At 54.2% G+C, this 23,983-nt stretch overlaps 1 protein-coding gene across 3 annotated transcripts in view; it reads left to right on the forward strand.

Moving 5' to 3' along the window:
• Positions 1–23,983, forward strand: part of CRACD (capping protein inhibiting regulator of actin dynamics) — a 111,388-nt gene that overhangs the window by 75,014 nt on the left and 12,391 nt on the right. For all 3 annotated transcript variants that reach the window (XM_068137730.1, XM_068137729.1, XM_068137728.1), the window contains exons 4-8: positions 986–1,157; positions 16,220–16,355; positions 19,457–19,624; positions 20,777–20,845; positions 22,490–22,672. In XM_068137730.1, coding sequence (XP_067993831.1) covers positions 986–1,157; positions 16,220–16,355; positions 19,457–19,624; positions 20,777–20,845; positions 22,490–22,672 — 728 coding nt within the window. The remainder of the gene's footprint in view (positions 1–985; positions 1,158–16,219; positions 16,356–19,456; positions 19,625–20,776; positions 20,846–22,489; positions 22,673–23,983) is intronic.

Consider the following 23,983-nt stretch of genomic DNA (forward strand, 5'->3'; position numbering starts at 1 on the left):
GGTACAGCACAAGGCTGCTCACACTGGATTATGACAGGAGGCTAAAGGTCTTTAAAAGCTCCCCTGGCTGGTTTTCAGGAGATCTAATGCAAAATTAAGTAGAGGCAGAAAGAGATGGAGTTCTTGGACAGTTAGGATGTGTTAGAAGTTCTTTGGTGCATCCCAGCCCCGAGCAAGGAACCCCTTCTGGGCAATGGTTAGCAAGAAGCCCTTGGTACTTCTGATAGGTGTGGGGGAAGTAGTGTGAAGCTGCTCTCGTTTTCTTCAGTCCTTGGCAGGCAATAAAAAGTGACTTTGTGTTCCTGTCTTCTGTGTCTGCTTTGTCTTTTTGCTGTGCTGTGCTGCTGCTTTGTTTTCTTTTATGGTGGAGCTCTGACAATGCAAGCACCTCAAGGGAGAAAAGCTTGGTCAAATTCTGCCCCCAGTTACTTGAGGAGTAAACCACCAAAAGGCAGCAAAGCTTCCTGACTTGGCTGACCTAAAGCTGGATGCTTATGGAAGTGACCCTGCAGCAGACCAACAGAACTTCATCCTGCCCCATCCCCAATTGGCTTGTCCAGTTATGAGGCTGTGTCAGTAAAGTACAGCTGGGGATTGTCAGCTGCTGCTTCTAATTCCAGGCAGAGGATCCAGCACCTGCCAAAGGGGAGAGCCCAAAACAGCGCTCATCTTTTGGTGAGGAGGTGCAAAGCCTCGGGAAATGAGCCTCGGCATCCTGCTCTGGCTCTGCAGCGTTGCCCCTTGGAAGTGTCTGGCTGCACCGACACCTCCAAGCAGACCTTTAAGCCCCAGAGCAGATGTCTGAACGCTCCTGCCTTCGCCTTGTCAACAGGATGCGTCAACAGCCAGCCTCAGCCCTGCATTTACATGGCAAGCGCCGGGCTGCTGCGGGCTGCTGACTTGCTCTTTGACCTCATTCCTCCTTTGAACCTGCTGCCGAGCTGCGTCCCTCAGCCCTCTGCCTCTTTTGTCTTCTCCTCTGCAGACAAGAAAAAGGCTGGCAAGTTCCAGCCTTTCAAGAAGCTCTTCGGCAGGAGGAAGAAAAGGGAGCCGGTGGCAGCCTGCGAGGAGAGCAAGCTGAAGCCCAGCCACTCCTTCGGCAACATCTGCACCAGCAGCTCCTCCTCCTCCGATGAGGAGCCCAGCGGGGGTCTGAGGTGAGTGCCCGGGGGGCTGCTGCCAGCCCACGGAAGGCTTTTTCTCCCTGTCCTTGACAGGGTTCCGTTTCAGTCCTCGCCCTGCCGAGTCCATCCTGCTCCGCGGGAGGGGTGCGCATCTCCGGCCCTCTGGAGGGGACTCCTGCCGCGGTGGGCCCTGGCAGCTTGCTTCTTGATGTGCGACTTGACTGGGGGCGTGGAGCTGGTCTGCACACGCACAGGAGAGAAACCCCAGGGGGAAGCAGGAATGGATTTGAACCCAGCTGTGTGATGTGTGATTTAACACGGCTCCGTGGTGAGCACCTGAGCAGAGGCGGTCCGTGGCATCCCTGGGTTTCGAACTGGGAAAAGGGAAACTTGGAGTGGCTGCTGGGGGTGCTTTGCTGCCTGGTCTGCCAGGCAGGGTGGTGTCTCCGGCCCAGGACAGACTCATCCTCTTTCAGGCTATCCCATAGGGGTTTTGCATTGCAGTTGAGGTCGTCAAGCAGGCTGCTCTTTATTCTGAGCTGCTTTGAGTGCAGAGGGGAGAGAGGCACCTGGAAATCAGATCAAATTCCAGTGACAAGAAAGGATGAGAGAAGGACATTGGGAGGCTCTTCTGCAGAAAGAGGAGGAGGAAAGCTCAACACAGTTGAACTGGTCAGCAACCTCTTAACTAGGAGTAAAACAGAGGGGGGAAAGGAGATGTGGGAGAGATGGGGGGGGAAAAACAACCCAAGCAGCAAGCAAACTAGAAGCACAACCTAGGAATACTTCATTCACTTTCCATCTGAAAGTCTCAGATGATTGCCTGGTTTTGGGGGGCAAAACCCCAGGCCTGTTTCTATTGGGGAGTGTGAATATCTGAGAGTAATGGACCTGAGAGGATCTAAAAACCATCCCAAAAGGCTCTGCTCAAGAAACAGTGCATGAGAACCACCACCGTGCACAGCACTCGAAGCAGGGCAAGCTCAGAGCTGTGGAAACTGACTTCCAAAACCCTCAGTATGAAGCTTCTGGGCTTCTTTATTCCATTCTGTGAAATTCTGGGGGTCCAGGTTTCCCAATGCAGTCTTGGACACCACTTTTGCTAGTCCCAGCCCTTCAGAAACTCACAGCTGAGCACAGCCACACAGTAGGTGGAAATGTAGCTGACTGCTGTTGCATTGCTGTGTGCCTGACAGTGAGCAGCTGGGGAAGTAGCAGAGAGGATTCTGCACCTGTAATCTCTGCTGAGACTAATCCTGCCTCCAGCTCTGCTGTCCCCAGCAGGAGAAGGACACAGAGCTGCTGGAGAGAGTCCAGAGGAGACCACAGAGATGACCCAAGGGCTGGAGCAGCTCTGCTGTGAGCACAGGCTGAGGGAGCTGGGGCTGTGCAGCCTGCAGAGGAGAAGGCTCTGGGGGGACCTCAGAGCTGCCTGCCAGGACCTGAAGGGATCCTGCAGGAAGGCTGCAGAGGGACTTCTCCTCAGGGTGTCTGCAGACAGGCCAAGGGGGAATGGTTTGAAGCTGAGGCAGAGCAGGGTTAGAGTGGAGCTGAGGAAGAAGTTGTTGAGCAGGAGGCTGCTGAGCCTCTGGCCCAGGCTGCCCAGGGAGGCTGTGGCTGCCTCCTGCCTGGGGGTGCTGAAGGCCAGGCTGGATGAGGCCCTGAGCAGCTGAGTGTAGCTGAGAGGTGTCTCTGGGCATGGTGGGGAGGTTGGAGGAATGAGCTCAGGAGTCACTTCCAGCCTGAGCCATTCCAGGATTGTGTGAGGCTTTGCCTCGAGAGCAAACGATTAAGAGCAAAAGGAAGGACATCCTCTCACCATCAGGGGTTTCCCATTGGGCACAACTGGAGGCACAGTGCCCAGAACCAAACAGTGATGTGGGAACTCTTTGCCTCGTGCCTCAGCAGTGAGGGGAAGGTGTTGCAGCCCCTGTGAGACTGTGAGGGGACTGCCTGCACTTTTAAACATGATGCTTTCTGTTTACTAAAGGCATTAAGTGTGGAACAGATCAGACTGCACGATTTAAATCACCACCAGGGCTCAGCAGCTGTGCAGGGTCCCACAGCTCCAGGGGAACACTTCTCTCTGGGCCTGTGACTCGTGAGCAGTTCTTCTGGCTTAGGCTGCTGGAAGTGCTCAGAACTCAGTTTTCCCTCTCAGGTTTCATGGTGCAGACGTGGGTGGGAGCTGATGATCACTCTCAGTCTGCAGGTGCTGTTTGCTGTGTTCCTCATTTCCAGCAAGCAGGCAGGTTCAGTGCAGTGCCTGGGATTGCTTGGGGGAGCTCAGCTTTGCCAGCAGCATGGCTCTTCTTAGTGCCATGGCAAATATCTTTGCATTCAGCCCACAAACAGGTGAGGTGAAGTGATGGACCTGCTGCTTGGCAAGTTGGCTGACAGCAAATCCACTGCCATGCCTTCCACTGCTCTTGCAGGGTTGGACCAGAGCAAACACAACTGCTAGCAGGCTTGGTTAACAAAACCCCTGAGTGGGTTTATTAAACCTTTGACTTCAAGCTCCTGCAGAGTTCTGTTTGCAAAATAATGTGTTTTGACATCACAGGCTCCCAGGGTGGTAGGGATTGGAAGGGACCTCAGGAGATCACCCAGTCCAAGCCCCCTGCCAGAGCAGCACCACAGAATCCAGCACAGGAACACATCCAGATGGGGCTGGAAAGGCTCCAGAGCAGAAGACTCCACAACCTCTCTGGGCAGCCTGCTCCAGGGCTCTGGGACCCTCATAGGGAAGAAGTTCCTCCTCATGTTGAGCTGGAACCTCCTGTGCCGCAGTTTCTATCCATTGCTCCTTGTCCTATCCCAGGGTACAACTGAGTAGAGTCTGTCCCCTCCCTCCTGACACCCAGCCATCAGATATTGATCAGATCCCTCTCAGTCTTCTCCTCTCCAGACTGCACAGCCCCAGGGCTCTCAGCCTCTCCTCCCCAGGCAGTGCTGCAGTCCCTTCAGCATCCTTGCAGCCCTCCCTTGGACTCTCTCCAGCAGATCCCTGTCCCTCCTGAGCTGGGGAGCCCAGAGCTGGATGCAATATTCCAGGCGAGGTCTCAGCAGGGCAGAGCAGAGGGGGAGGAGAACCTCCCTGGCTCTGCTGGCCACACTCCTCTGAATGTCCCCCAGGATCCCATTGTCCCTCTTGGCCCCCAGGGCACATTGCTGTCCCATGCAGAACTTGCTGCCCAGCAGCACTCCCAGGTCCCTCTCCCAAAGCTTTCATCCAAGTTCCAATTTCACAACAAAAGTTCAGGGCTGCTCCCCTTCCCTTGGCTGAGGAAGCACTGCAGCCCTGTGAGGAGCACTGATCTATCTCCAGGTGTTTCAGGGGGGCTTTGGAGGAGGGGAGGTTGTTATTTTGGGGAGGAGGCTGCTTCAGGTAGGCAGAGGCAAGCAAATGGATGATTGGAGGCTGAGCAAGGCCTCTGCATTGCTTCCAAGCCCTAAGCTGGTGTTTCACTGTGTGCTGTGTTGGCTTACAAGCCTGCTCAGAGCTGATGCCTGAGTCTCTGATGGAGACTGCACTGCCTGGGTGATGCAGACAGCCCAGCAGCCATTTAGCTCATCTGCACAGGGTGCAGATTGGCTGAATTGAAGGCAGCCCCAGAGATCTGCCTGCCCATCCTTTCTGGCAGATGCTTCCTGGACTCATCAGATGCAAATGGACTGCCTGGTACCCTGATGTATGCACCCTTCAGCCTCTCTGTATGCGTGCACAGGGTTGTGCAGTTCCCAGCTGGGAGGTTTCCTGCTTGCAGTTTGCCTTGCCCTGCTTGTGAAGTACTGAAATTCCCTTTCCCACCTTTTTATGGCCCTTCTTGAGTTCATGGACTTACACCTGCGTTCATTAACTCTCTGTGCTAGCCTTAGGAGCTGGCAGGTGGAAGGGTTTATTGCAAGACAAGGTACTGCATGTGTGGAGCTTCTCTAGAGCCCTCCAGCAGCTTCTGTTCCCAGGCTGGGATCTGGCATTTTATGAGGTTTGATACTTGTCATGGTTGCCACCAAGCAAGGACTGTGAGGGCACACCTGAAGGACACCTCTGTGGTGCTCCACAGGAGGTTTCTCACTCTGGATTGATGTGCAGAGACAGAGGGGAATTAGTTTTTCCTTGCAGAGGGTACAGGAGAGTGACTGTAGCTGGACTGCATGCAGTGTCTCAAAGGACCTGGAATCAGACCTGCCAGGTCTTTACGTCTCAGGTGTGACAGCATTGATCTTCTGCCAGGGAAAAGTCTCTCAGCAAACATCAGTCTCTTGAATGTGGCTGGCTGTGCAGTGGGACCCCTGTGTCTGCACATCTGCAAGCTCTGCATCATGCCTGTGACAGTGGTTCTCAGGGGGCCTGCACGAAGCCATCCTCAGCACATAGAAACCATAGAATGTTATGGACTGGAAGGGACCTTGAAAGATCCTCTGGTGCCACCCCCCTGCCAGAGCAGGGTCACCTAAAGAGCTTAGTTCTATATGCTGAGCAAGCCTGCCTGTGAAGAAGAAAGGAGAGAGCTTTCCTCTCTCAAACGACCTGGCCCAGCACTTGCTGAGCCTTCACCAGCACAAACTGCATTTGGGTCTGGAGCAAGGCTTGCCCAGCCCTGTGCCTTGTGCTCTGGAGCTGTGCTAAGCTGTGGAGCAGTTGCTGCTGATGAGTTCAGCTTCTCTCCTGCCTGTGGGGACCACCTGCATTCAGCAGTGTGATTTCTCCGGGAGAATTAGCTCTTCAGAGTGAGGGAGCCAGAGCCCTGCAGCAGGCTGCCCGGAGGGGTTGTAGCCTCTCTTTCCCTGGAGACCATCAAAACCTACCTGGATGTGTTCCTCTGTGACCTGCCCTGGGTGATCCTGCTCTGGCAGGGGAATTGGACTGGATGCTGTCTGGAGGTCCCTTCCAACCCCTAACATCCTGTGATGCTGGGATTCTCTGCCCTGTTTGGGCAAGCCAAGCTGGTATTTGCTGTTCAGGCTGTAGCTTGTGGCACTTAATCAGGTGATGGAGAGAGCTCTGTAGTTCCATTGGCACTTCCATCGTTGTAGAAACCAAAAGCATCCCTGGGCAGACACAAAGCTTGGTTGCTGACAAAGTTACCAGCAGGACTTCAGAGTCACCTGCCCTTGACAGCTGGCCTGACACCTTGCCAGCAGAGCTCCATCCTGGAAAGGTAATGAGGATGATGAGGGGACTGCAGCACTGCCCCATGAGGAGGGGCTGAAGGACCTGAGAGGAGAAGGCTGAGAGGGATCTGATCAATGTCTATCAATAGCTGAGGGCTGGAGGTCAAGAGGGAGGGGACAGGCTCTGCTCAGCTGCACCCTGGGATAGGACAAGGAGCAATGGATGGAAACTGCAGCACAGGAGGTTCCACTTCAACAAGAGGAGGAACTTCTTCCCTGTGAGGGTCCCAGAGCCCTGGAGCAGGCTGCCCAGAGAGGTTGTGGAGTCTCCTCCTCTGGAGCCTTTCCAGCCCCATCTGGATGTGTTCCTGTGCTGGATTCTGTGGTGCTGCTCTGGCAGAGGGCTTGGACTGGGTGATCTCTTTGGGTGCCTTCCAACTCCTGACATCCTCTGATCCTGGACATGCACAGAGCCCAGGGAAACTCCTTCAGTACTTCTTGTGATGTGTGCCCAGCATCTTCCTTCACAGGCAGGGCGAGTTTAAAGCAAGTGTTTTGCTCAGCTCTCATCAGCAGGTTCTGCAGATAAGCAAAAGAAGCAACCAAAAGGTTCTGGAGCAGAGCTGGGGCAAGGAGCAGGCTGTGTTCCCAAGCTGTGTCAGCAGCTTCCTTGCCTTGGACAGGAAGTTCCCAGAGGGGATGCCCTGGGGTGGCAAACCCAAGGACAGGGTGCCAAGGATGCAGCACAAGTCAGGTCGTGTGTCTGCAGGGAGCTGCAGGTTGTGGTGAGTGCCTCTTTCCTGCTGGGAGCTGAAGTCTTCTCAGTTCCTCCATGCAGTCTGTCTGCCAGAGCCAGGAGGGAATTGTTCCCCTGGAAGAGAGCAGAAGGCCTGGGAAGAGGTTAAAAAAGAAATGCTTCCTGTTGTCCTTCCAAGAGGCTTTCACTCAGTGATTTGCTGAAGCTAATTGTCAGAGGCTGGGGGAGTCCAGATGTCACAGGCAGTCTGAAGGTGGAAAGGAGATGGTTTCATGCTAGCCATCAGCTTTTACAGTGCAAATGTGGCCTCTGCTGAAGGGAGGCCAGTGCCAGTGGTGGAAATCATCTCAGTGCTGACAGGGGCCGCCTGCACAGCTTATCTTTCGGCAGGTACTTGGCTTTTAGTGTCCTTCCTGCAAGTGTGTTTAGAGGGGATATAAAGTGATCAAGGTCTGATCAGTCAGCTGAGTTGTGGCAGCAGCAATAAATTCCAGGCAGCTGCTGTGGTATCTGACCTGTGCAGCATAAACTGTGTCTCAGTGGCCACAAAGGGCACAGCACAAATGCCCAGGCAGAGAAAGGATGGAAGCAGAACTGTCACCATGGCTAGACCATGGTGCCTTTGATAGACTCAAGTTTGGGAAAGAGGCCAACAGGAAGAGTAAACAGAGGCTGAATCACAAAGGGATGGAAGGACAGATTTGGAGGTGCTGGATGGTGTCCAGAGCAGGGCCACGAGGAGGAGCAGAGGGCTGGAGCTGCTCTGCTGTGAGGTCAGACTGAGGGAGTTGGGGTTGTGCAGGCTGGAGAGGAGAAGGCTCCCAGGAGACCTCATTGTGGCCTTCCAGGATCTGGAGGGGGCTCCAAGAAAGCTGGGGAGGGACTTTTGAGGGTGTCAGGGAGGGATAGGACTGGGGGGGATGGAGCAAAACTAGAAGTGGGGAGATTGAGATTGGATCTCAGGAAGAAGTTGTTCCCCGTGAGGGTGGTGAGAGCCTGGCACAGGTTGCCCAGGGAGGTGGTGGCAGCCTCAGCCCTGGAGGTGTTTGCAGCCAGGCTGGATGTGGCTGTGAGCAACCTGCTGTGGTGTGAGGTGTCCCTGCCCATGGCAGGGGGTTGGGGCTGGCTGAGCCTTGAGGTCCCTTCCAGCCCTGACAATCCTGTGAGTCTGTGAGTAGGGGACTCATTGTATGAAGTCTTCACTGACAGAAGGAAGACAAAGCAAAGAGTTGGTCATCTGAGTGCAAGGAGGGAGTGATGGCCACAAAGGATGCCAGGCTAGCTGCTGTGTTTCAGTCCCTTTGGAACATTCATCTTCATACCAACAAATGAAGGGGGTGGAAACTAAGCTCAAAAAGCAGCAGGAGCTGTCATTTTGTCAGGACATCTTCTTAGCCTGGGTGAGCTGTGTGGACTCCTGGGAGCCCAGTTCCTGTTGGCTTTGTGCATGCATAGCAGGAGCAGCTCTGAGGGAACACAGGTACTATATAAAATCCTCTTTCTTCTGCAGGGGACCCATTAGGAGCTGCACTCCCTTGGTTGTTTGGACAGGAGAGGCTTCTTCAGTGCTCAGCCACCCTTCCTGTGGTTGTTCTCAGCTGAGTATTTACCTCAGAAACCAAAATGATCACAGGCTCAAGGATGCTAGGGGTCAGAAGAGACCTACAGAGATCATCCAGTCCAAGCCCCCTGCCAGAGCAGCACCATAGAATCCAGCACAGGAACACATCCAGATGGGGCTGGAAAGGCTCCAGAGAAGGAGACTCCACAACCTCTCTGGGCAGCCTGCTCCAGGGCTCTGCCACCCTCACTGTCAAGAAGTTCCTCCTCTTGTTGAGGTGGAACCTCCTGTCCTGGAGTTTCCATCCACTGCTCCTTGTCCTGTCCCAGGGTGCAGCTGAGCAGAGCCTGTCCCCTCCCTCCTGACCCCCAGCCCTTAGATATTGATAGACATTGATCAGATCCCTCTCAGCCTTCTCCTCTCCAGACCGAGCAGCCCCAGGGCTCTCAGCCCCTCCTCATGGGGCAGTGCTGCAGTCCCTGCAGCATCCTCTCTCTGTTCTGAGCAGCATGCCTAGCTTGGGAATTTCCACAGGAATCTGTGATCCTCTCCTCTTCCAACAACAACACATTATATAAGTCAAGGCTAGGAGGTGAGGGAGTTTGTTCCCTGTTACTCATCTCCTGCATCTCCATTTTAGTCTCTGAATATTTCATTTCAGTTTTGCATTTCATGTGAATGAGAACAACTCATCCTCCCCAAAGGTGGCCTTGGTTACTGCCTGCTGCTCAATGGCATTCCCCCTCGTTGCCATGGAGACTGGCCTGAAAAGGAGTGTTAATTATATTTCCCTCATCTCTCAAGTGACTCTTTCCTAATTGCTCAGGTAATTACCTGCCATGGACCTTGAACCAATATGTGGTGATTAAGGCAGGCACACAGGAGGAACTGCTCGGTCTCCCTCCGGGCTCGGCGTTGCCTCTTGAGCAATGCCAGCCTCTGCTGAGATGTTCACCTTGCAGCTCAGCTCTCCTTCCCATGGGTGCTTCATGGAGGGGAGCCTGCCAAGAGCAGCAGGATGGGTCTTATGGTCTCTCCTTAGCATTGCCCTGTACTACCTGCAGGCAGCAACTTTGGTGCAGGGGACAGTGAGCAGCAGGATACAAAGATTCTTGGTCCTGCTCCAGGCCACCTCAGGGGTTCCACCGAAGGCTTAATCCCAAGGTCTGGCTTTGGAGCCTCATTTGGGTGGATTCTTATCAAGCAGGCAGATCAAAGTAGTTGTTGGCATAGAACAACTTTCCCAAGGTGCTCAAGAAGCTGCAGATGTGGGGCTTCAGGACATGGCTTAGTGGTGATGGTTGTTGGGTTGTGGTTGGACTGGATGATCTTAAAGGCCTTCTGCAGTGATTCCCTGATCCATGAAAAGCAGCTGCAGACATCTTCACCTCTTCCTGAAGTGCAGTCTCCACCTCAAACTCCTAAGCCTAATGTTCAAACTTGTAATATCTGTGTGCTGGCTTTTCTGCATGACTCCAGCAGCAGTTGGTCTTATGAAAGTGATTCATCAACACTTCAGCTGTTTGGTTGCTAAATCTGAGAGCGGGGAGGAGGCAAACCCAACAAACCTATAAATGATAGCTTGCAAGGATCTGCCTTGCTGAGACAGGGAGAATAGCAAGAGTTTCTTTGCTGTATTTGTTTATTCACTGGCAGAGTGCTTGTGTGTTCAGAAACCCCTCTGAGGTGAAGCTGCTGCTGAACATCAACACAGCCAGACCCAGGCAGCCACAAGATTTTATGGTTTGGGTCCAGGAAATGTCCTGGTTATTTCTTGGTCAGTTTCAGCCACTGCTTTGCCACATTTCCACGGGGATGTCACCCTGGATGCTTTGTTTGGAGCAATGCAGACCAGCAGTAAAAAGTGCTCTGCCTGCTTGGGGCAATGCAGACCAGCAGTAAAAAGTGCTCTGCCTGCTTGGGGCAATGCAGACCAGCAGTAAAAAGTGCTCTGCCTGCTTGGGGCAATCCAGGCCAGCAGTAAAAAGTGCTCTGCCTGCTTGGAGCAATGCAGGCCAGCAGTAAAAAGTGCTCTGCCTGCTTGGAGCAATCCAGGCCAGCAGTAAAAAGTGCTCTGCCTGCTTGGGGCAATGCAGGCCAGCAGTAAAAAGTGCTCTGCCTGCTTGGAGCAATGCAGACCAGCAGTAAAAAGTGCTCTGCCTGCTTGGAGCAATGCAGGCCAGCAGTAAAAAGTGCTCTGCCTGCTTGGAGCAATGCAGGCCAGCAGTAAAAAGTGCTCTGCCTGCTTGGAGCAATCCAGGCCAGCAGTAAAAAGTGCTCTGCCTGCTTGGAGCAATCCAGGCCAGCAGTAAAAAGTGCTCTGCCTGCTTGGAGCAATCCAGGCCAGCAGTAAAAAGTGCTCTGCCTGCTTGGAGCAATCCAGGCCAGCAGTAAAAAGTGCTCTGCCTGCTTGGAGCAATCCAGGCCAGCAGTAAAAAGTGCTCTGCCTGCTTGGAGCAATCCAGGCCAGCAGTAAAAAGTGCTCTGCCTGCTTGGAGCAATCCAGGCCAGCAGTAAAAAGTGCTCTGCCTGCTTGGGGCAATGCAGACCAGCAGTAAAAAGTGCTCTGCCTGCTTGGGGCAATGCAGACCAGCAGTAAAAAGTGCTCTGCCTGCTTGGAGCTCCCCAGGGCTCCCCAGCCAGCTTCCCCTTGTCCCCTCCAGTTCCAACACCCTGGGCAATTTTTCTTGTGCCTGCTAGCCCGACCTTTGCAATTGGCTTTTGCCACTCTCCTCATTTCCTCTGGGTGCCTCACTGCTGAGTGCCTTCCTGGCTCCAGTGCGTGCCCTTGGTGTCCACCTCCTGCTGGAGACTCACCTTAGCAGCACTCTGATTCCAGTGTGTCTGAGGCCAAGCGGAGCAAAGCAATGTGTGAGCTCTGTGAGGCTTTCAGCAGCAAAGCCAGCCTGGCTTTCCTGCACTCCTCTCAGCTGATGCAGAGCCATGCAGAACAAGTTTCTCCTCTCTGAGTCCTGAGGTGTGCTGTGGGAACGAAGGGGGTTCCAGGAGAGGAAAGGCTCTCTCCAGCTCTGTGTTTGCCTGGATCTTTTGGTAGGACCTGTGACAGGGTTTGGTGAAACATCTGAGGAGGCAGGGCCAAGGGCAAGCCAGGAACTTGCTCTGCAGATTGGGGTCAAGGGGCCTCATGGCCAAGAACATTGGTGGCTGAGCTGGAGACCAACGCTCCTCCAGCATAGCTCAGGCAGGGACCAAACCCTCAACTGGATCTTAAGTAGAGCTCCTGGAGCCATGTGTGTGGATGGAGGTCCCAGATGGGACTGATCAGGAACATTAAAGCTTATTAGTGCAGTCAGGGTCCTGATACTTGCCATGATTGTTTCTTATGCCTTTAATTATCATTAGTTTAGTTAGATTATTAGCATCTATTAAAGATGCATCAGCTACTTAAAGCTAGGCTTGATCTCTGCTTTGAAAACAATAACAGTGGAAGTTCATAGGTTGCAGCTCCCTTGATCAAAATCAGGCTGGAGCTTTGTGCAAGACAGCCTTGCATGATGGCTTGGAAATGAGCAGGGCTGCCAGCACAGAGGCTGCAAAACAGCTCACAGGCACCAGGGGGGCTCTGCTGGGTCAGAACCACGGGGCTGTGCCGAGTTAGTGCCTCAGGTTAGGCAGTTCCCGAAGGTGATGCAGATACATCCTCAGCCTAAGCAGAGGAATGATCTCTAACCTTACTTGATGCAAGAGAACCCTTCAACTGCCTTGCTAAAAGACTCTCCTTTTGCCTGCTCCGCTTGCAGGCACCACGGTCACAGGCTCAGGCAGCGCTGCCTGAGCACAGCTGGAACTCAGAGCTGGGTTGTGGCACGGACCAGTGCTCCCCAGCCAGGCTCCAGCCAGAAGCAAACCTCACATCCCAGCGAGAGAGATGAAAGAGGGGACACTAAAAGTGCAGCTCAGGCTTGCCAGTGCCTGCTCCTCTGTGCCAGTGTGAATGCAGCTCTGGAAGGACTACAAAATGCAGTTTGTGTTTTTCATCTCTGGCTGCCCCAGGGACGTTCATGTGAGATGCAAAGAGCTGCAATCAGACTCTGCTCCTAGAACAAAACACTAAGTAATGGCAACCTCTCACTGCACTTGGCATCACCCTGGGGCACTCTCCCTGGAGGTGACTCTCAGATGTCTTTGTAGGGATAACATGCAGGGTCAACACCCGGCTGCCCCCAGCCCCTGGCTGCTTTGCATGCCTTCTGCCTTGTTTAGTGTTAAAAGTTTGCTTGATGTCAAGAGGCTGGCTCTCATCCCCAGTGATTCCAGAACTGGTTTCCAATGGAAATCTAAGAGAGGGAAAGTCATGAGACTGGGGGTTTGTGGAGTCAATCTCTACAAGCAGGGAAGAACAGAACAACTCATACTGGGCCTTTCTTCTCCACTTTCTATTTCTGACTCTTTAATGTCAGAGTGGGAGGAACATTTATGACACACTGAAGAGGCAATTGGTGGTGCAGGCTTTCTGTGGGACAGCAATGCACTGCTAGAGGTTATGCAAGAGCTGAGCCCTCAGTGTGCCCTGCTGCCAAAGCTGCCCCTCTCTGAGGACCCCACATTCATCTTGGAGAGGAGAAAGAGCTCTGGGGAAAAGTGGGGTCTGAAAGGTAACAGCCACCAGGACTGAAGTAAACTTAGCCTCTTCTCCTGTGCACTTTGATTCCTGCACATCATAGACTCACAGAGCTGTCAGGGCTGGAAGGGACCTCAAGGCTCAGCCAGTCCCAACCCCCTGCCATGGGCAGGGACACCTCACACTACAGCAGGTTGCTCACAGCCACATCCAGCCTGGCTGCAAACACCTCCAGGGGTGAGGCTGCCACCACCTCCCTGGGCAACCTGTGCCAGGCTCTCACCACCCTCATGGGGAACAACTTCTTCCTAACATCCAATCTCAATCTCCCCACTTCTAGCTTTGCTCCATCCCCCCCAGTCCTATCACTCCCTGACACCCTCAAAAGTCCCTCCCCAGCTTTTCTGTAGCCCCTTTCAGATCCTGGAAGGCCACAATTAGGTCTCCTGGGAGCCTTCTCCTCTCCAGCCTGCACAACCCCAACTCCCTCAGTCTGTCCTCATGGCAGAGCAGCTCCAGGCCTCTGCTCATCCTCCTGGCCCTGCTCTGGACACGTTCTCTGATGTGCTTCAGGGTGGGGCCCATGGCAGCAGATGCTGTTGAAGCCCAGATTGCAGCTGCCAGGCTCCTGCCAGCAGCTCTCTGGCCATGCAGCTGCATGGAAGCTTGTGTCTGTGTTTGGCCAGCCAGCACAGGGGGCTGTGTGTGGTTGTGAGCTGTGCTGTTAGGGGGATTTTTGGGGTTAGTCTTTAAGTTAGAACAGCTCTAAGAATTCTCTCCTGTGAACTGTGAATGCTAAGCAGGCACAAAAGAGGTGATGGGAACATAGGAGGAGGAGAATAAAGGGAGATTGGGATACCTCACCCAGTCCTGGCTTGGAACACCTGGAGCTGATGGAAAATTGCCTCCTAATCAGGTTACACTGCCCAGCACTGGGTGGCTGATGGGAGCCCAGAGAGCAAGCTCTCTGCTTCAAGTATGATAAAGTAGTTTGCAAATGTGTGTTTTGGAACTGCAGCTGGAACCTGGTGGCTGGGCTGCAACACATCTTCAGAGAGGAGGTCTTCAGGGGTGTGCTAAAAGTGCTTTGGATCTTGGTGTAGCACATCCATAATTCATTGGATTCAGTCAGGTTTGTGGCAGTGAGTCAGATGAAGATTGAATTATTTCCAGCACAGACAGCCTCTGAAGTGTCATCACTGTTTTACCAACAGAAGTGCTCATAAACTGATGCCACTGTTTTGGAAGTGATAAGGAGAAGTGCTAAGTGCTCTTGGAAGCAGCAGGGAGTTGGTAGCACCTCTAAACATGGCTGTGGTGTAGCCCAGATCCCTGAGAGACCACAGAATCACAGACCCATGCAATGGCTCAGGCTGGAAGGGAGCTCAGAGCTCAGCAGCCTCCTGCTGAACTTCTTCCTCAGCTCCACTCCAACCCTGCTCTGCCTCAGCTCCAAACCATTCCCCCTTGGCCTGTCTGCAGACACCCTGAGGAGAAGTCCCTCTGCAGCCTTCCTGCAGGATCCCTTCAGCTCCTGGCAGGCAGCTCTGAGGTCCCCCCAGAGCCTTCTCCTCTGCAGGCTGCACAGCCCCAGCTCCCTCAGCCTGTGCTCACAGCAGAGCTGCTCCAGCCCTTGGGTCAGCTTTGTGGCCTCCTCTGGCCTCATTCCAGCAGCTCTGTGTCCTCCTCCTCCACACATCTGCTGCAAGCCACTCCTGCTGCCGACATGCCTTTAATTGAGGAGAGGGCTCTGGAGCACAGCCTGCAGGTGTGGATTGTCAGGATGTTACTGCAGAGAGGCTGCTGAGGAGAGCTTCAGAGCTGGGAGTGGAGGCAGCAGAGGAGGAACCTCCATCACTCACACTCTGCTGGGGCTTAGCAGAAATTCAGACCTTCCAAAAGCAGAACATGAGGAGAGTGGGGGGGAAAAAAGCAGTGGCAAAGGATCCTGTGTGATAGAATCTGTCAAGCTCACAGCTGGGAAGATGTGAAGGGATTGTGAGCTTTGAGTCAAGGAGGAGACCTTGCAGAAAGTTCAGGCAGCCTGGAAATCAGCTGCCTGTAAAAGAAACTGGGTTACTGCCAGGTGTGGATGTGGCTTCCACCAAGGGATTTTAGCCTACCCAGACAATAAGGCAAAGCACTTTACTTCCTTAGCTTCTTCTTTTGGCCATGTAGCTGACAATATTGGCTCAGTTCTGAAGGCACTGGATACCTGCAAACATTCTGAGGGACAGAGCAGAGAGAAGGGAACTGACTGCAGGGCTGTCTCCTGTGAGTGTTTGATGTGTTCTGACAGCCTGGGGAATGTTTGTTTTGGTAGCAGGTCAGTAAGAAAACAAAAGTGAGCAAAAGCCTGGGAAGGTGCTTGGCCTCAGCTCTAGAAAACAAGAATGTGTGATGTCAGCTGCTGAGGAACAGAGAGAGAGGTGCTGGATGTGTTTGCCATGGCCCCAACCTGCCCTTTGTGGGCACTTGTCAAAGTGAGTTGGATTTCAGTGGTCATGTTCCTGTGATCCCAGGGCACAAGGAGCTCCCAAGCTCTTTTAGGTGACCCAGGGTCCTAGAGGAAGCTTTAAAGTGGCATTTGTGCTCATGCAGCCCAGCAGGCAGCTGTGTGCTGGGCTGCAGCCAGAGGAGCTGGGCAGCAGGGCAGGAGAGGGGATCCTGCCCCTGGGCTCTGCTCTGCTCAGACCTCACCTCCAATCCTGCCTCCAGTGCTGGTGTCCCCCAGGACACAGAGCTGCTGGAGTGATAGGACAAGAGGCAATGGATAGAAACTCCTGGAGTCCCTCTGCAGCCTTCCTTAAGGTCCTGGCAGGCAGCTCTGAGGTCCCCCCAGAGCCTTCTCTTCTGCAGGCTGCACAGCCCCAGCTCCCTCAGGCTGTGCTCACAGCAGAGCTGCTCCAGCCCTTGGAGCATCTCTGTGGCCTCCCTCCAGCAGCTCTGTGTCCTTCTCCTGCTGGGGACCCCAGAGCTGGAGGCAGGATCTGATCAGAGCAGGGCAGCACTGACCTGAAGGGTCCCTCTCATCCTGAACTGCTGTGCTCACCCCCTGTTTGAACTGTGTTTTCCAGGTCCTCCCATTATTCTATGGGCAGTCGAGCCTTTTCCCATGACAGCATTTTCATACCTGATGGGAGAGCAGAGAGTGAGCAGGCCATCCAAGCAATGTCACAGGAGAACGTCCTAGGCAAAGTCAAGACTCTCCAGGTAAGAAAGGGTGAGAGGGAGTGACACTGCCAGTGTGGTGGGAAATGAACGTGCTGGGTGTGGGTGAGGGGGCCTGGGGCTTGTCTCCAGCATCCCTAGGGCAGGTTCTCAGCCATGTCACTCACTGGCCAAAAGCCACAGCCATGCTTTGGATGAGCTGCAGGACGGCTGGGGGTTGGGTCCTGGAAGGCATGGAAGTGGTGCAGAAGTGTCTGCATCTTGTGGGGCTCATCTGAAGTGAACTCATGGGTTGGGCACATCCTGATCTGTGTCCCTGAGACCCACAGGTGTGGCACTGAGGGGGAAAATGAGGGGGGAGTGGTGTTGGTGGCAAGGAATGGCACAGAGTCAGACTCCTCTGCCAACTGGCTGAGTTGTTCTCTTATCTCATGCCATTCTCCTCCTTCTTTTCCTCCCTGTCCTCTCAAAGGCTTTCAGGAGAGGTGGATTTGTTTCCCTCTCCAGAGCACACAGCACATAACCAGTTCACACTCACAGCAACATATTTAGGTCTTTGCTTCTGAAGAGCTTTACCTCACCCCCTCTCCTTTTTTCCCCAGAACTCTCACTGGTGCTCCCATGGGGTTTGGGTTTCTTTTGCTTTACTCCTTGGACATCTGTAAGATTCCCAGCTCTGTGCCTTCCCAGTCCTTGGAGGAGCTGTCCTTCAGGAGCAGGTTTCAGTTCATTGCTCAGGATGCTGACTTGTCCTGTCAGTCCTGGTAAAGGTTTGGTGCTGTGCAGGTCTGGCTGCTCTGTAGCTGCCTGGTAAAACACAGCTGATTTCTTCTGCCCCCAAAGCCTACCCAGGCTCCACCTTCTCCAGTGAGTGAGAGATGCTGCACTGGGGGCAGACCTGGCCTTCAGGATGGAAATTGTTCCTTCCTCCTGCCTGGTGCTGCCAGCAGGCAGAGCACCTGAGCAGCCTTCTGTGTGCTGCCTGGGGATGAAGTCTGCAGCAGAAGGCACAGTAGCACAGCTCCCTTTCCCTCTGTGCAGCCTTTTTGCCTCAGCTTCTGTCCCCCTGGCTCAGGTAGGTTCACTGCATGCTGCTTTCCAGGCTAGAAACCAGGCTGCTCTGAATGGCTGCTGACACTTGGCAAACACAGGAGGCAGTCTCTAAGGCCAGGCTGGATGTGGCTGTGAGCAACCTGCTGTGGTGTGAGGTGTCCCTGCCCGTGGCAGGGGGTTGGGACTGGCTGAGCCTTGAGGTCCCTTCCAGCCCTGACAGCTCTGTGATTCTATTTTGGACTCTTCAGACTCTCCTGAAGTACAATACCCCAAGGCACACACTGCTCCAGCACTGGAGAGGGGAAGAGTTCCCTCCCTGCATCTTCCCTCCCAAACACCCATGGCAGCACCTCTTGTTTTCCTCCTTCTCAGGAGGTCCAGAGCTTAACTCTGCACCTGGGCTCCTTCCTGAAGCCTCCAGCTCCAGCTGTGTAACTTCTCACTGGAGGTTTCACAGCTGCCTCTTTCTCTCTGACGTTCCAGCTGTTGGTGTGGGGTGTTCTGCTGCTTCAGGTATGCTGCAGGCTTTCCTTTCTGGGTAAAGTGGACTCATCTTCACTGACAGAGCAATTAGGGGGACTGGTTTTTCAGCCTAGAAAGGAAATGATAAGAGAGAGTCTATGACAGGCATGAAATCATGAGTAGGGCTGAGAAAATTGAGGACAATTATTCAGCCTTTCCCAGCAGGAGAACACATGAGCAGCACTTCAGACTAGTTACACTTTCAAACCAAACCAAAGGCAGAGTCAGGCTGGAGGACTGCCTGCCAGGCAGCACTTTCATGGCTGAAATAGTGATAAACCTTTGAAGGGAAAGGCAATAAAATACCTAAAGGACAAGTCCACAACTAGCAATGGACAGCAAAGGTCCTCAGGTGCCACAAAGAGCATCCAGGAGTGTGGGCAGCAGGGCAGGAGAGAGGATTCTGCTCCTTGGCTCTGCTCTGCTCAGACCTCACCTTCAATCCTGCCTCCAGCTCTGCTGTCCCCAGCAGGAGAAGGACACAGAGCTGCTGGAGAGAGCCCAGAGGAGGCCACAGAGATGCTCCAAGGGCTGGAGCAGCTCTGCTGTGAGCACAGGCTGAGGGAGCTGGGGCTGTGCAGCCTGCAGAGCAGAAGGCTCTGGGGGGACCTCAGAGCTGCCTGCCAGCACCTGAAGGGATCCTGCAGGAAGGCTGCAGAGGGACTTCTCCTCAGGGTGTCTGCAGACAGGCCCAGGGGGAATGGTTTGAAGCTGAGGCAGAGCAGGGTTAGAGTGGAGCTGAGGAAGAAGTTGTTGAGCAGGAGGCTGCTGAGGCTCTGGCCCAGGCTGCCCAGGGAGGCTGTGGCTGCCTCCTGCCTGGGGGTGCTGAAGGCCAGGCTGGATGAGGCCCTGAGCAGCTGAGTGTAGCTGAGAGGTGTCCCTGGGCATGGTGTGGAGGTTGGAGGAGCTGAGCTCTGAGCTCCCTCCCAGCCTGAGCCCTTCTCAGAGTCTGTGACTCCCTGGAGAGCAGCAGCAGCTTGAACATGCTCAGAAGGTTCAGTCAGACATCAACACATTTCTGCACACAAGATGATAAATGCTCTGTAGCTGAGGATGCTCTCTGCTGACAACAGGCAGAGGGTGGCTGCCTAAGGGGCATCAGCTGCAACACTGAACATCTGAAGTTGCCCTTTTGGGGCAGTTTCAGCTTCTCAGTGCACCCTTGGCTCCTAGCCCTGTTTCTCTGCCACACTCAGGCTTCATAATCAGCTCTTACAAACACAGCAAAGAGAAGAGATGCTGCCAAAAGCCCCAGCAGGCCTGCAGGAGTTGGCAGTGCTGAGAAGAGCTGAAGTGCATCACCCAGGATCAGAAATCATGCAGCAAGTCCCTGCCCTGGGTCACTTTGTGGGCTGGGTGCTCACCATGCTGCAGCAATGTGAGCCTCAGGTTGATCTGAGTTTGGTTTGGGTTTTTCTTCCCCCTCTAGAGCCAGAGGTTGCCCTGAACGTTCCTGTTCTGCTTTCAGGTGGAGAGGGGCTGCACACCCACCTGGCTTGCTCTTGCTGTCCTCACAGTATGTATTGCTGGTTCTGGAGGGTTCTTTCTTCTCTTTCCTTGTTTTGCAGCAACAGTTGGCCAAGAATATAAAGTTTGGGCAGCCTCCACAAATGACAGTTTCTGTGAGGGCCATGGAGGAGGAGGCAAGCGCTAGCGTGGAAGAGGAGGTGCTGCTCAGTGCCCCCATGGAGATGGAGACTCAGCAGGACACAGTGATCTCAGACAGTGCTAATAAAGTAAGCACCTTCAGTCAGTGTGTTCATGGCACTAGGGCAGTGCTGACAGCCAGCCAGGGTCACTGGGGCACAGCAGATGTCCCCAGTGAGGAGCAGCAGAGCCCAGCAGGCTGCTTTATGTGGGTGGGATGCTTGCTGGACTGCAGTGTGTGTTCCTGGCTCCTGAGATGGGTCCCACATCACTTCCAGGTTGGATGCTTGCTCTGAGCTTCCAGCAGTGCAGGCACCACTCACAGCACAGCCAGAAAAGAAGTCTTCATTTTTCTGACCGAAAATGTCTTGCAATATGAACTCCCCAGCATGGAAAGCTGTGCACAGCCTCAGCTGGCAGGAAGGAGAATCGTTCCTAAAGGAGAGGGGTCTGGAACTTGACTCCATCGAGTGCTGGCTCTTGGGGTGAACACCCATGCTTGTCATGGAGAGGACCCAAAGCCAAGGAGGAGAAACCTTGTGAGCATGCTCCCTAAATCCACACCCCCAGGAGAAGGGGGACAAGGGGGGGGCTGGGGGAGGGGTGGGAGCTTTGACTGCTTCAGCAGAAGAGGAGCCACCAAGAACCTGGAGGTGAAACTCCTTGCAGCAGAGGTAAAGCCTGATCAGGTTTCTGTGGAGGCCAGGAGGACATCAGGTCACTGAGGGGGGGCTGAAACCCTGCAGAGCTGTGCTCTTCCTCTTGATTTGAAACCTCCTGAGGAAGTGCCAAGTGCTCTGCCTTCTGCAGTGCCTTGCACAAAGAGCTGCTCCTGAACAGGCAGCAGGGATTCAAGGAGCAGCTAAAGCTAACCCCTGGCATTTAGGGACAGGAATGGTTTCTCCTCACAGGGCAGAGCTCCTCCCTGCACATGCATGGTTGCACCAGTTGTGGTGGGCTGAAAGTTCCACATCCCCCCCCTTCAACATGGCATTTGCCAGCCCAGCCCAGGGGGAAGCAAAGGAAGTTACTGCCAAGCACAACTACCACCTGCAGTGGAATGCCAGGGATATGTAGCAAATACACCCAGTGGTGACTCAGTTACCTTTTACCACTCTCTGCTCAGGAGCTGTGGGAAATTCTCAAGGCACAGCCTCAAACTCCCAACAAGCCCTCTGCACTGTCTCTGTTAGATGCTGCACCTTCTCATGCCCAGCTGTGCTCATCTCCTTGTTTTCTAGCTCCCTGACCCTGCAGAGCTTGTCAGAACGTTGAACTTCCCTGCAGCAGGACGTGGAATGGAAGAAAAGGTAAAAGAGCCTCCACAGCTGGCTCCACTGAGGCTCTGTGGCTCTCAGAAGCCTCTCAGGTTTTGCTTGGTACAGGCTGGATTGCTTCACTGATCATCCAAGAGCACTGTGCAGCTGGGAGGCCAGGAAACAGGCAACAACTAAGCTTGGGAAATGCCTAGGAGCTGGCTGCAGGCAGCAGCAGAGCTCAGTCCCTGCCAGTCTTGCAGCATTCCTGCATCTGATCTATTCAGCACACAGCACTTCTGCTGCTTTGTTGTGCCTGCCTGTCATTCCAGAGGCACATGCAGGCTCTCCCAGCAGCCTGGCAAGAGCTGCTTCCCTCATTTGCATGTCTTGAACCTCCAAAGATTACAGGGCTGCCCTCAAGCCACGGCAGCTCATTTGCCTTCCTTGCAGAAGATGTCCTCTGCCTTCCCTCCCTCCCCTGCCTTCCCTCCCTCCCCTGCCTTCCCTCCCTCCCCTGCCTTCCCTCCCTCCCCTGCCTTCCCTCCCTCCCCTGCCTTCCCTCCCTCCCCTGCCTTCCCTCCCTCCCCTCCCTTCCCTCCCTTCCCTCCCTCCTCTCCCTTCCCTCCCTCCCCTGCCTTCCCTCCTTCCCCCTGGATTGTGCCAGTCACGTCTCAGGGTGACAGCTTGGTGACTTACAGGAGAGGCTGGGGACAGACACTGTGTTTATCCATGAAAGGTGGAGGGGGAGCTCACTGAATCCCTTTGCTTCTGTTTGCACTTTCTGAAGCCAAATATTTGGAGGGCAAGAGGAAAAAGCACCACTCAAATTCCACTAGCCTGAGTTTTGCTGCTCTTTGCTGCTAGCTTGGACACCTCCAGGTACCCCCAGAGCCTTCTCCTCTCCAGGCTGCACAGCCCCAGCTGCCTCAGCCTGTGCTCACAGCAGAGCTGCTCCAGCCCTTGGATCCTCTCTGTGGCCTCCTCTGGGCTCCCTCCAGCAGCTCTGTGTCCTTCTCCTGCTGGGGACAGCAGAGCTGGAGGCAGGATTGGAGGTGAGGTCAGAGCAGAGCAGAGCCCAGGGGCAGGATCCCCTCTCCTGCCCTGCTGCCCACACTGCTCTGGCTGCAGCCAGCACTCAGCTGCCTGAGGGCTGCAGGAGGCACTGCTGGCTCCTGGGGAGCTGCTCAGCACCCAGCACCCCCAAGCCTCTTTCTTCAGGGCTGCTCTCAACCCACTCTGCACCCAGCCTGGATTTGTGCCTGGGGCTGGTCCAACCCAGCTGCAGGACCTTGCACTCTTGCACTGTGACTTGTTGAACCTCCTGCAGTTGGCACTGGCCACTTCTCAAGCCTGTTGGGCTCCTTCTGGATGCCAGCCCTGCCCCCAGGTGAGTCCAGCTCACCACACAGCTTGGTGTCATCAGCAGAGATGCTGAGGCTGCCTCAATGATGACAAAGATGCTGAAGAGCCCTGGGCCCAGGACAGGTCCCTGAGGGTCTCCACCTGCAGCTTTTCCTGTCCAGAGTTCATTACTTGTGCAATGGAAGGAAAGGATTCTAAGCAATTTCTGCTAATCACTGCTTTGAATTCAGAGCTGCAAAGGTTTCTCCCTGGGTGTGTTTGTTATTGTCTTTGGGGTTGGTTTAAAGGGAGAAACAGCTTAGTCACAGCTCCTTGTGTTTGTCCCACAACCAGGGCCCTCCAATCAAATCCTCTCGCCCCAAAAGACAGTTCTCCTGCTCTGGCACCATTGAAACCATCAATCTGGATGCAGTCCCCCAGGCTGTTGCTCGTCTAGACAACAGTGCAGCCAAGCACAAGCTGGCAGTGAAGCCAAAGAAGCAGAGGGTGTCAAGAAAGCACAAGAGATTAACCAAGGTATTGAACCAGTGGGCACAGTGTGGGAGGAGGGAGGGCACTGCTGAAGCTGGGTACAATAGAACTGTGACACTGTGTGCCAGGAGCTGCTGTAGACGGGGCAATGCCTTCAGGTGTGCTTAACACGGCTAGAGGTAGCTGTTGAAAGCTTCTTCAGCCACCCTGGGGTCTTCAAGGCAAAACACAATGCCTGCTGCTTTGATTTTGTCTTGAAACCAAGAGAGAGACCTAAAGAGGAAACCCTAGCTGGAGAGAAGAGGCAAAGAAGCCTGAATCCAGGCAGTGGAGACAAGCACTGCTTGCACCTGAAGTGCTCTCCCCAGAGATTTGCACTGGGGGAGCTTGCTGAGTCTGGGGTTTCTGGTGAAGAAATGTGGGCCACAAGGGTCAGAAAGCCAAAGTGTGAGTCATGAAGGTCTGAAGGGGATCTGCCACCTTTAATGCTGCTCTGGTAGAGACAATCAGTGCAAAATTTGGGTGGGGGTGGAGGGAAAAATCAGATTCTCTAGAACTGGCCTGGCAGTGGCAAGAGCATTGCCTTACAAGAAGGGGTAAGGCTCAGTGGCACAGCTCTGGCTCCAGCTGCAGGGAGAGTGAGCAGATCCTAGCTCTGTACACTTCCTGCCTGGCTGCTTTGGGGCTTTATCCTGATACCCTCCTAGTGCTTGCCAGTGGGACAAGACTGTTCAGCTGATGCAGGGTGCAGGAGAGGCCACTGTGCTTCCTTCTGCACCCCTGTGCTTGCATTCATCACTCTTGCAGTGAAGAAGTTCAGTGTAAACCTCTTGCCTCTACACCAACTTCAACTGGAGGCAAATGGTAGCTCCACAAATGGTAGCCAGACAGGGCATGGGCTGAGCAGTTCTCCTCAAGGAAAAGTGCTGGAAAGCACTTCAGGTGCAGCTCAGCCTCAGGGGCAAGGCTTAAGCTGCCACTGGGCTCATTGGCTGGATTCAGTTCATTGCAGCTACTGCAGCCACATGCCAAGGCTGTGGGGCAAGCACCAAGGACCAGTCAGCACTGAGCACATGCCTGAGTACTGCTGGGGAGCTCTAGCTTCATGCTTCCTGCAGCAGAACTGGAGTCCCTGCACAGCTAATGAGGAAGATATCCTGGCCCTGGGTTTGTGAAAAGCAACCAAAGTGTACTTCCCTGAGCAGAGTCTCTGCTGGCTAGCACTGCAGAGCTCTCCTCTGCAGGCAGCAGCTTCTGTCTCTGCAAGCCACAGCTAGATCTGCTGGGGAGGAGCTGGCAAAACAATGCCCCTGAGCAGGGGCTCATTATTCCAGGCTGAAAGGATGGAGTTCTGAG

The sequence above is a fragment of the Melanerpes formicivorus genome, unplaced genomic scaffold (genome assembly GCF_026170545.1).
Source record: "Melanerpes formicivorus ecotype bairdi unplaced genomic scaffold, bMelFor1.0.p_v2 SCAF_4, whole genome shotgun sequence".
NCBI lineage: Eukaryota > Metazoa > Chordata > Aves > Piciformes > Picidae > Melanerpes > Melanerpes formicivorus.